Genomic DNA, 12,490 nt, shown 5'->3' on the forward strand with positions numbered 1-12,490 from the left:
GACTATGGCCTTAGTATGTGGGTCATGCATTTCCCCTGCACCACCACAGCTCCCTGACACTGGCCACTAAATTTGGCATGATATAAAATACATTTTTAAAATACATTTTCAAAAAGAAAAACATGAATGGAAACAGAAATTCTTTAATGTCTAATTTCCTATTAAATTTCTTAATAGAATATGATTTAAAATTTAATCAGCCCAGGACATGGCTGCTTTGGGCTCAATTCAATTCAAAAAGACTTCATTACGGTAAAGGAAAATTAAATATATTGTAGCTGTTGATAGCTTTGGAAGGCAGAATTTTCTGTAATGGTCTGTATGAAGAAGCCATCCATCCATTTTCTTTACACCCTTGTCCCTTAGAGGGACATGGGTGATGCAGGAGGTGCTGCTGCCTCTCCAGCTAAACTTCCGGGCGAGAGGCGGGGTCACCTTGGAAAGGTCGCCAGTCTGTCACAGGGCAACACAGAGACACACAGGACAAACGACCACACACTCACACACACACTCACACCTAGGGACAATTTGGAGAGGCCAATTAACCTGACAGTCATGTTTTTGGACTGCGGGAGGAAACCGGAGTACCTGGAGAAAACCCACCCTGTATGAAGAAGCCTCCAACTGAAAACACTGTTGTTTGACATTCTGATGTCTGCACAGTTCTTCATTCATGAAAAGGGGTATTACAGAAAAGACCAAGCCTAAATATGCAAAGCTTTCAGATTTAACATTTTGAAAACCATATATCATGTTTCTCCCACATCACAGTTTTACACTACTACATTGAGTTGGCTTCATCAAAAAATCCCCTCAAACTAAAATTACAAGTGGGTAAACTTTTTATTGTAAGCTCTTTAACATGACTTTGCTATTATGTTTACCACTATTAAAAAACAAACCAAAGAATATATTGTACATACATTAGTAAAATGTTCAAGGTCAAAAACATGTATGCAATATTTTCCATCAGATTTGAAAATACAGTGTGAACAGCTGAAAAGTAACAAAAAAAATTCCAGGTGATATCGCTTCCAGTAGTCTGCTATTTGACATAAAAAAATTAAATAAACTGCAAAAAGTTAACAATTCATTTCATTATTTTACTTTTCCGTTCCATTTGGCTATTTTGAAACTTCACACTATGTCTAATGACTGTTAGTAAAACCAATTCTTCTTCGTCCACTTTCTCATCTGATTCTATTCTGCTACACAAACAACTTCACATAATTTTTGCCTGCACATATGAAGAGAAACAGAAAATTGATCTAAGGCCTGGGCAGACAAATAAAAAAAGACAATTTACTGTCAGACACAAACAGGGTCTATGTAGACAGAACAAGTGGCTCAGATCACTAAACAGGATTCTGAAGAATAACCTCAAACTGATCGATCTTGCACACTGCCTCCTCGTGGAAGATAGTTCTGAATGTAACTCCATGTTAATATACACCTCATTTTAATTATAACTACAGAGAAGTAAGTTATTCCTAAATCAATATCTAAAGGCCACTTTAGTGTTGAATGTATGGGCCTAGATCTTATATGTCTAAAGACTGTGCACTAATGACAGTATCTAACCACTTTTTGTATGCCACAGCATAGTTGTTCTGCTCAGCATTACAGCAACTGTTCAGTATGCTGTTAACAAAGGTGTGTTCATTTTGTAGGGTCAGAAGGTTGGGCAGAAGGATTCCTCTCCTTAGACGTTTGCTGTCATGGTCAGGCAAGGACACCCTATCCACCTCCATAGGAACACTCACATGTTTATGTCTGTCCACACTCTTCCCCTGGCTGCCACTGGGCTCATTGATACCAGTAGGCTTCAACTCATTCTCTTTGCCATCACTGCAGAGATCTTGATCCTGCCTCCAGTGGTGCCATAAGTAGTACACATGCCGCCTAGAAGAGAGAAAATCATTATTACTGCAATTTATTACTGATTTTACACTCACAGGCCATTTTATTAGGCACACCTGCTCATTAATGCAAATGTTGAATCAGCCAATCACATGGCAGCACTTGATGCATGTAGACATGGCCAAGACGATCTGCTGCAGTTCAAAGCGAGCATCAGAATGGGGAAAAAATGTGATTTAAGTGACTTTGAACGTGGCGTGTTTATTGGTGCCAGACGGGCTGGTCTGAGTATTTCAGAAACTGCTGATCTATAGGGATTTTCACACACAACCATCTCTAGGGTTTACAGAGAGAATGGTCTGAAAATGAGGAAATATCTAGTGAGTAGCAGTTCTGTGGATGCAAATGCCTTGTTGATGCCAGAGGTCGGAGGAGAATGGCCAGACTGGTTCGAGCTGATAGAACGGCAACAGTAACTCAAATAACCACTTGTTACAACCGAGGTATGCAGAAGAGCATCTCTGACTTCTGTCAGCTAAGAACAGGAAACTGAGGCTACAATTCACACAGGCTCACCAAAATCGGACAACAGAAGATTGGAAAAACGTTGCCTGGTCTCATGAGTCTCGATTTCTGCTGCGACGTTCAGATGGTAGGGTCAGAATTTGGGGTCAACAACAAGAAAGCTTGGATCCATCCTGCCTTGTATCAACAGTTTAGGTGGTGCAAYGGTGTGGGGGATATTTCCCTGCCACACTTTGGGCCCATCAGCACCAATTGAGCATCGTGTCAACGCCACAGCCTACCTGAGTATTGTTGCTGACCATGTCCATCCCTTTACGACTACAGTGAACCATCTTCTGATGGCTACTTCCAGTAGGAAATGCTCCATGTCATCAAGTGTGAATCATCTCAGACTGGTTTCTTGAACACAACAATGAGTTCACTGAACTCGAATGGCTTCCATAGTCACCAGACCTCAATCCAGTGGAGAACCTTTGGGATGTGGTGGAACGGGAGATTCACATCATGGATGTGCAGCTGACAAATCTGCAGCAACTGCATGATGCCATCATGTCGATATGGACCAAAGTCTCTGAGGAATGTTTCCAGTACCTTGTTGAATCTCTGCCATAAAGGATTAAGGCAGTTCTGAAAACAAAAAGGGGGTCCCTCCCGGTACAAGCAAGGTGTACCTAATAAAGTGGCCAGTGAGTGTATACCTGCAGTATATATTCAATACAAGATCCCATCACATCTGCTGGATCAGATGATGAGTTTTATGTCTTGAATATGAAAAGCAGCTTGGTTATAGACCAACATCTGGTCTGAATGATTGTGAATAGGTGGTGGTCAAAACTCTTTCTACATGTAAATTAAGACCTAGTTTCAGAAAACCATGGTTTCAACACTCATCAAAAACAAAAAGTAATTTATTTTCAAAAGTACATAAGCTGCCCACAGAGCAAAATTTAAATCCAGAACGAAATACCAAAACTCTCTTTAGAAAATTGCTTCTCCATAAATATCTTGAACCAATATGTACTGCGGACATATTTATTCCTACAGTAATGGGTACATTCAAATCAGAAAGCATATATTCAAATTATGAAAGCTCACCTGTGACTCCAGAGTGTTTCATGTCCAGGAAAAGACTGAATCAGGTCAGAGCACAGTTCAGTTTCCTGGTGAAAAAGTTTAAATACTGTAGTGATCCTATCCCCACAGGCTGCATTACCCAATGACAGCTCACCATTAGCCTGCGGACAGGTGCTATGGACTGTATTGCTCTGGTGCTGGGGTGGACAAAAGATTGTGCTAGCAGAATCAGAAGACAAAGACTGGCTCAGTTCAGTGTTCAGTAACTCCTTGAGAAGGAACTGCCGGTAGTGAAACCCACTGTGATCAGATACGTGCATGGAGACCCATGGATGCACAGATGTCAGTTCATCACGGAAAACCTGTGAGAAAATAATCCAATAAAGGCAGATTACCTGCAGAGTTAAAAACAGGAGACTGACCGTTTAAAATCAGCAGCAAATTTTCACTGCTATGCTAATAATACTCTATTTTTAGCCATAAATCCAATCAGTTTGGTAGACTATAAGCATGTCTTGAAAACCTTGGTGACTTCAAATTTTCTGCTTTTAAATTCAGATGTTGTCATTCTTTGAAAAAGAAACTCTTTACACAATCACTTTATCTAGATGGTATTAAGTTGGCTCTCAGTGACAGAGTAAGGAACCTTGGTGTTATTTTTGACCAGGATGTGTCACTTAAATCCTATATTAAACAGGTTTCTATGATTTAATTCCTTTTCTCGCTATATATAATATTGTCAACATTAGAAATATTCTGAAAATATGAAATATGCTGAAAAACCACTTAATGCATCTGTTACTTCAAGGCTGGACTATCATAATTCTTTACAATCAAGAAGTTTATCCACATAGGAGCTACAGAACTCCTGTGCAGTTAAAAGAAAATGCTGCAGTAAGACTTCTGATGACAATTAAAAAGATCAGATTTCTGCTATTTTAAATTCTCTTCATAGGCTCTCTGTTAGGTCCAGAATGAAATTTAAAACTGTCCTTCTCACATACAAACCTTAATAATTTGCTCCATCATACATATGTTCCTAACACAGAACTTTGCCCTAAGACTGCAGGTTTCCAGTTGGTTCCTGGAGGTTCTAAAAGTAGAATGGGAGGCAGATCCTTCAGTTTTCAGGCTCCTCTCTGGTGGAACCAGCTCCCGGTTTTAGTCCATGAGGCAGACACCCTGAATACTTTTAATACTAGGCTTAAAACTTTCCTTTTTGATAAAGCCTAGTAAGACTGGCTTGAGCTAACCCTGTAATTATGCTGCTATAGACATAAGCTGCTTGAGGACATAGTGACCCCTACATTGAATGTATTTGATATATTGTACCACTTACTGTAGATTAACCAGCTATAATCCCAGAAATCGTCTTCGTAAATTTGCTGCAATCTTTAAACCCTGACACAAAAAATTTTTCAGTGGCTACTGAGTGATAAAAATGTATAAAGTAATATGACAAGTAATATGTAGGATGAGCTGTATGTTGACATACATTCAATGCAATAAGACACTTGCTTTGAAGACATAAACAAGTAACATTAAGCAAATAAAAGTGCAATGTGAGGTAATATTTTTTAATAATGTCTTAGTCAAACCTTTATGTTGCCTTTGGCCATGTGCTGTAGTACCCAGATGCGGTGGGACCAGGCGTTATAATTACTAGGATAGCGGCAAGCAGCATCAGAGCACACCTTCATCTCCTGGTGTATTAACTGGTCCAGATGACTACCCAAAACCTGGGTCCTCTCTGCATCCGGCTGCTGCTGAGTCTTGTGGGCCACAGCAGAAAACTGACGCAGGATGTGTTGCAACACCCAGCGTCTGCAGGGAGACACAGAATGTTCAAGAATCAGGTGTATAATTTAATCAGCAGAGACATGATATAACATATCAGTATTTGCATACTAAGTGTTTTTAGCTGTCTTTTTTTATTATTAAGATGCATGATTTTTTTTTGGTGTATTTGAAGTTCTGTAGCTCCTATGCGGATTTTTCACTCCCACTAAGTATTGTGACAGTATTTGATGTCACTAGATATTTCAAACCTAACTCGCTTAATTTTAGATGACTATGAGAAGTCGGTACTAACAGTGCACATTTTTTAACCACAGGTCAGCTCAGTCATGAATTGGTAGTTCAGCAATACATTGTGGGCTGCAGGACTGTACAAGACCTCAACACAGCAATTATGTTGATGTCAGGAATCACATTGGTGAGTAAAGCCGACAAGGTACATTTTTAAAGTTAAAGTGGTACACAAAAAATCATTCCCTTAATTTCTTTATTTTACAGAGTAAAAAAATGTGAACTATTCTCACAAAGTAACTGACTGTTTCAGTTTCTTCTTTGTGAAGAAAATGCCATTTTGAACTTCCTTAATAAATACTTTCTTGCTAAAAAAAAGTTATCTTGTGCTAATGGCCAATTTTTCCAAGTATGACATGGAGATAATTAGGTCCAAGCAGCAATAGGGCTGCAAAGGCTTATTATTTTTATGCAATACATTTCTAAAATGTAGAAATCTACATTATTCATGTTTACACTCCTCGAACTTTAACAAACTCTTCCTAGGGATTTGAGCTATCAGCTTCATTTTTAGTCAATATGCAGTTAAGGGATGGGGGATTAAAATTGATCAAAATCATGAGTTTTTGAGCATGTAGCCAAGCAGTTATCTAGGCGTACTCTCCAAATTAAAGAAAACGCTATAACTTTCACTAGCAATGGCTAAGTAGCACCAAACTTGGTATGAGTGATTTAGGTTGGATGTTGTATCTGAGCAAATGTCTATGAGACTATGTCATTATTTTCTGATGTCATCTAAGCCCTGCCCCTTCAGAACAACAAGTCTTTTTTTTTCTTGGAAAGCTCCACCTCTAACCCCCTTGACCTAATCAAGATGATCTCATGTCAGAAGACAGATAACAAGTTGGTCTCACTTGATTTAAAGCCCATGATCAATCCTAGTCCACCCCCCAACAGGCAAGATGAGTGACTGACTGACTGAGTGACTGACAAACAGATAGATCTATTGTCGAGATAGAGATCTAGACAATAGATCTCTATTGTAGTCCAAATTTCTATTGCTTCTACTGTGTACAATATATATTGCACATTACCACTATGTAGTAGATATGCTCTGATCAGGTTTTTTGTTGCCAATTCTGATCACCCATCAGGGCTGATCATTGCCAATCATCTAGATTGGCTGTAAATTTTTCGCTTAATTGCTACTATGTGCTCTGGCAAAATGGAAAAATGATCTGGCAATAAATTTGCCTAATTTAGACATAAAACATGCAAAATACTTGCAGGAAAAACACAGAAGCTACTCAGTCAAAAGTACAACTGAAAAACCTGCAATCAGTAAAACAACATTCAACAGTAAGGCTCTCAACAGCCTATCAAATAATGTCAACAAAAAAGGAAACATTCATTCAAAGTCAAATGCAGGTTGCATCAAAATAAACAATCCTGAGTTACTAAATCAAAACTTCCTGAGAGCATGGCTAGCTGATTAATGCTGGCTCTGATTGAATGTTTCTGACTGAGAGGAGTAATTCTGCAGAACATATGGAGAAGGGAAAGGAGATTTAATTTCATTTTTTCAGAGCTTTTCTTTCTCATGCTAGGACACAGCAAATGTTTTAATGCTAGAGTTGTGCCGATCGATCGGTCACCGATCATAATTGGCCGATTTTCGTGAAAAAGTGCATGATCGGTGATCGGCGATCATTGGCTCTTGTTGCCGATACCGATCACCTGCATCTCATTTCTCAGCCTGCCTGTGCAGCTGGTCTCCTCTTTCCTTCACACTGCGCAAACGTGCAGCAACAAATCCTAAGCTATGTGGAACTATAACGCTCTGAGTGAATGGAGACGTTTGTGTGTTGCAGCGGAAAATTGAAGCAGGTCAAAATGCATCAACACAAGAAGCTAATACGACATAAAAACAATGCCATACTTGATGTAGTTTGGCTACATCGAGGCTCACTGCAGTAAAAATGACATATGGAGGATCAGATAGCAGGTAAAGCAGAGCACAGCTACAAACACTCACCCGGATTAGCATGACGGTCAGAAAGCTAAACAAATAACACGCAAAATTATTTAAGTCTTCGAGCTGCGATGTAAGACGCTGGTTCTGCTCTCGCTGTTGAACCGCTGCTACGCTACAGGTAGTAATATTTCACAGACGGAGCGCCGCTTCTGCTCCACCTGGTAGTGACTCTCACACCAAACCTCTGCTTAAAGCTGCAGCATCTAACTTAAAAAATACATTTTACATACGTATTAAAACTTTCGCTGTCCTAACATGAGACAGATAATCTCTAAAAAAATAATCGATCTCCTCCCTGCTCTGCATAATTACTCCGCTCAGTCAGAAACAGCCAATCAGAACTAGCAGTAATCAGCTAGCCGCCATGCTATCAGGAAGGTTTCATTCAGTAACTCTGGATTGTTTATTGTAATGGATCCTATATTTGCCTTTGAATGTTAAGTTTTATACTTGAATTTTTTGGCAATGTTGAGAGGTTTTATTTTGGCTCTTTRCATTATTTAGCCTCTTCAGAGCCTCCATATGTTATCAGTCTGTTAAAGATAGTATTACTGATAGTACGATTTGCACAATGCCTGTGTTTAGTTTTCTTCTTGGAAAAAGTTATTAAAAACAAGTTTTTGTCTAAATTAAGGTGAATTCATGGTTCCTTTTTCCACATAATGTAACCAATAGTGTTTATGATTTTAAAAAATATATAATAATTATGTGATCGGTATCAGTGATCGGCGGTTATGAGTGATCGGTATCGGTAGGAAAAAACCCTGATCGGCACATCTCTATTTAATACTTATGTAAAACCTTATTTTTTTGTTTTGTTTTTTAGTTACATGCTGCAACTTTAGGCAGCTGTTCGGTGTGAGAGTTTCCTGCCGGGTTGAGGTTAAACGGCGCTCCGTCTGTGAAATATTACTATCGCATAGCGGCGGTCAAGCAAAGAGCAGAGCCAGCATCTTCCACTGCTACCTCATTGACTTCAATTATTTTTCAGGTTAATTTCTTAACTTTTTGACCGTCATGCTCTTCCAGGTGAGTGTTGGTAGCTGTGCGCTGCTTTACCTGCTGTCTGGCCGCTCCGGATGTCTTTGTTTTCTGCATTGAGCCGTATAGCCAAACTCTGTTAAGTGCTTGTTTTTTAAATGTTATATTAGATTTGTTGATGCATTTTGACGTGTTTCACCCCTGAGGTATTTTTCCGTCGCAACAGGTAAACTTCTCCATTAACTCTCAGAGCGTCATAGTTTCACACCTCATGGCTTAGGATTTGTTGCGCAGTGTGAAGGAAAGAGGACATAAGCTATACACAGGCTCTGCATTGAGATAAAGGTGATCGGTTTTGGTGATCGGTAACAAGAGACTGATCGGCAATCACCAATCATACACTTTTTCGCTGAAATCGGCCAATTAGGATCGGTGGCTGATCAATCGGCACACCTCTACTATGTAGTATTCAATAGGGCACTAGTAGGGCTGGGCGATATATCAAGTATTCTCGATGTACCGCGATAATTTCAAATGTATGATAGTTAAAATGGCTATATCGCTATATCGCATCTACCAAGTGTAAATTGCTGTTCAAATAATAAACTTTCGCCGTCAAATTCACTGTGAGGATGGTTTATCGGACACCCTATGAATGCATCACTAGTCCCTCCTCCCTCCCAACCTGAAAATTTTCTACCAATCACGCTGCGCGGAGAAAACAAACATGGTTACAGCGAGTTTGAGGCGAGCGTGAATGAGACGGTAACTGAAGAGGAATCAGATGAACTAGTCTAGTTCCGAAGAGAAACAGCGCTGGATCAATAATTTGGGAGTGGTTTGGATTTTATATGAAGGATGTCGAACAAAATGAGGTAACAAGTTATAAAACCATTGCCACAAAAGGTTGTATCACAAATCTATTTCGCCCCCTAATTAGACTATTCTTTTACATGCCGTTCATAGCCGCGCTGCCGCGGTAGAACTAGTGAAACCTGGATACGTAGGTATGATTCATTTAATGCTATGCAATGAGAAAAAATAACTCAAAACTACTCATTCTTTTTCTTTTTCTCGCTCTCTGTCGGCTTTACGATACATGCAGACTCGTTGCTATAGCAACTGACAACAACGGAACTTTATGTATTAGGATTCAGCACCAAAAACACTCAAACATTACCCTACAAAGAACAGAACATTCAGCTCGTTACAGTTTTCGGTTTTTAGGCTTGATGTGTATTTTGCGATTATTATTAAGTGGTTTCTGACTGTGGTAGATTAGCCACCGTTGCTATTAAGCATGCTAACACAGGGTGGCTAATCAGCTTATTTAAACACTGATGATCTGTCAGTTTGTGTGTAGGGTTAGGGTATTTCTCACCTTGTTATCTAGTCATAGTGTAGACAGTTCATAGCAAAACACTGCATCACTTTTTATATGAACTTACATTTAAGTCTAGCAGAGAAATGGGGGCAGAAACTTGTGTGGGTGACATCATGCTGCAAGGGGTCTATAGTTTAAAATAACATTGGAGCTCATTTAAGAATACCCTGATATATATTGTCTATTGTGATATAGCAAAAATATATCAGGATATTAGATTTTCCTCAGATCCCCCAGCTCTAGCCACTAGACCCTAAAAAAATCTTTGGAGATGTTTGTTTCATACAGACAATCCAGTGTCCAAGACATTGCACCGTAAAAATCACAGCTATTGGGAAATTTCATCAGAAGGACTTGTGACACTGTAACAGTTTGTTGTTGTATGTCATATGCTGCACAGCATTTTTGGTTAGTGCAGCATGTCACCTGGATTTGGACTTTAGCTGTGATGTTTACATTTGACTTCAGATGAGTAATTACATAATTAATTACAGTCTTAAAGTGCAATTTGTTTGTTTGTATTTTTTAAATAGAGTAAGGAGAAATATTTGTATTTAGAGTCTCATCACACAAGGTCTTTCTTTTCCATTTAATTTGGTTTCCAGATGCAATTTTTGTAGGTTTCACTTCCAAAATGTGAGCACCACAAAAATATTTGGAATAATAGAGAACATTTGTTCTGTACTTTTAAAAAGGGAAATCTGAGTCTCAAAACCTTACCTATGTATCCATGTCTCAGGGCTTTTGGGGAATTTGGTGAGGGCCAGCTTGCTCAGGTAAAGGTCTCTTTCTGGATTGAGAGCACCACACTCTAACAGCTCTTTCCTGTAACAACACACATCATTATAATCCTCTGAAAGAGCCATGTTTAAAATGCAGAAGAAGATTTGCAATAAGTTAATCAATGAAACAGTAATTTTGTCAGAGATGATTTAAAAACAAATAGTTTCCAACTGGAAGAAAATGTTGCCAGCCCATCACAGGGCAACACAGAGACAGACGGGATCAATAGACAGGACCAATAACCAACCAATACGCACGCACACCTAAGGATGTGGCCTTTTGCTGGAAATTTGTCTTGCTGGAAAATAAAATCAGCATCTCCATCCAGCTTGTCAGCAGAGGGAAGCATGAAGTTCTCTAGGACTTCCTGGTAGACAGCTGCACTGACTGTGGACACTAGACTTCAAGTAATGTGGATTCTGTGCCTCTCAACTCTTCCTCCAGATTCTGGGACAATGATTTCCAAATGAAATGCAGAAATTACTTTAATTTGAAAACAGGACAGTTTCGTTTCGCCTCAGCCCAGGTAAGACACCTCAGACACCGTCTCGAGTTCAGGAGTGGTTTACGACGTTTGTACCTCATGTCTAGTATTTGTTGGTGTATGGTCCTCTGGAATGGATTTCGCTTAGCAATCCCAGAAGGTAGAGCTTTTACCTGTTGGTGGTGCATTTGTGGTGCTTTTCCTACCACGCTCAAACAGCTTTTTCAGCAATGACCTTTTGTGGCTTCCTCTCCTCTCTTGACAGGTGTCAATGACTGTCCTCAGTCTGGACATCTCCTACTGTCCCAGAGTGTGAGTCCATTTAAAGGTTCAGAAAACCTTTGCAGGTGTTTTGAGTTAATTAGCTGCTTAGGGTATGACACCATAAGTTGCCATTAATGATCATTTTCACAGTATTCTAACTTTTTGAGACACTGAATTTTGGGTATTCATTTCCTGTATACCCCATAATCTACATTACGAGAAACAAAGGTTGATGATTCTATATAATAAATAAATTTCATTTCTGAGATAACTGGCTTGAAATAGTGCACTTTTACACAATATAAAAAATGTTTTAGATGTTCTAGTAGTGTTCCTCAAGATTTATTTTGTTTTTTTAAAACTGTAAAGACAACTATATAATCATTAAGATGCAATATTTCTTTTACCTGACATTCCAGGCAGTGGTGAAGTCCGGATTGAGCAGCAAAAGAGTGCAAGTAATATCCACTAGAGCTGTTGGACACAAAAACACACACCGTTTGCCTCAGTGCTGTGCCAACAATCAGGACATGTATTAAAAAAAACCTAAGTAGTAAGATAGTCTGGAGAGTCATTTAAAGCTGAAGTGATTGCTGAATATTTTAACTACACTAGCCTTAAAAGTGTGATGTAATGGCTAGTTTGCAAGAAACTTGATACAGGAAAATTTGAAAGAAATACTGTAAAAGGATGAAGAAACAGAAAGCTAGATATTATTTTACCTTGAATGCTGGCTAACAAATTCCTGGGAGGCTTGCTGGGGAAACAATTATGGGTCTTACTTCCGGCGCCCACCAGAAGTAGCAGTATTTCACTGTAACTATAGGGTTTTTCTGCTAATCTACAGGTCCTTCTCAAAAAATTTGCATATTGTGATAAAGTTCATTATTTTCCATAATGTAATGATAAAAWTTAAACTGTCATATATTTTAGATTCATTGCACACCAACTGAAATATTTCAGGTCTTTTATTGTTTTAATACTGATGATTTTGGCATACAGCTCATGAAAACCCAAAATTCCTGTTTCAAAATATTAGCATATTTCATCCGACCAATAAAAGAAAAGTGTT

The 12,490-nt window shown here is 38.9% G+C and overlaps 1 protein-coding gene across 1 annotated transcript in view; it reads right to left on the reverse strand.

Moving 5' to 3' along the window:
• Positions 1-819: 819 nt before the first annotated feature.
• ptar1 (protein prenyltransferase alpha subunit repeat containing 1) overlaps positions 820-12,490 on the reverse strand; it is a 19,566-nt gene continuing 7,895 nt past the window's right edge. Inside the window, exons 3-7 of the mRNA XM_008419308.2 lie at positions 11,826-11,892; positions 10,608-10,712; positions 5,058-5,283; positions 3,481-3,821; positions 820-1,902 (exon numbers count right to left, since the gene is read on the reverse strand). Coding sequence (XP_008417530.1) covers positions 1,542-1,902; positions 3,481-3,821; positions 5,058-5,283; positions 10,608-10,712; positions 11,826-11,892 — 1,100 coding nt within the window. The 3' untranslated portion in view covers positions 820-1,541. The remainder of the gene's footprint in view (positions 1,903-3,480; positions 3,822-5,057; positions 5,284-10,607; positions 10,713-11,825; positions 11,893-12,490) is intronic.

This window comes from Poecilia reticulata, linkage group LG9 (assembly GCF_000633615.1).
Source record: "Poecilia reticulata strain Guanapo linkage group LG9, Guppy_female_1.0+MT, whole genome shotgun sequence".
Taxonomy (NCBI): Eukaryota; Metazoa; Chordata; class Actinopteri; order Cyprinodontiformes; family Poeciliidae; genus Poecilia; species Poecilia reticulata.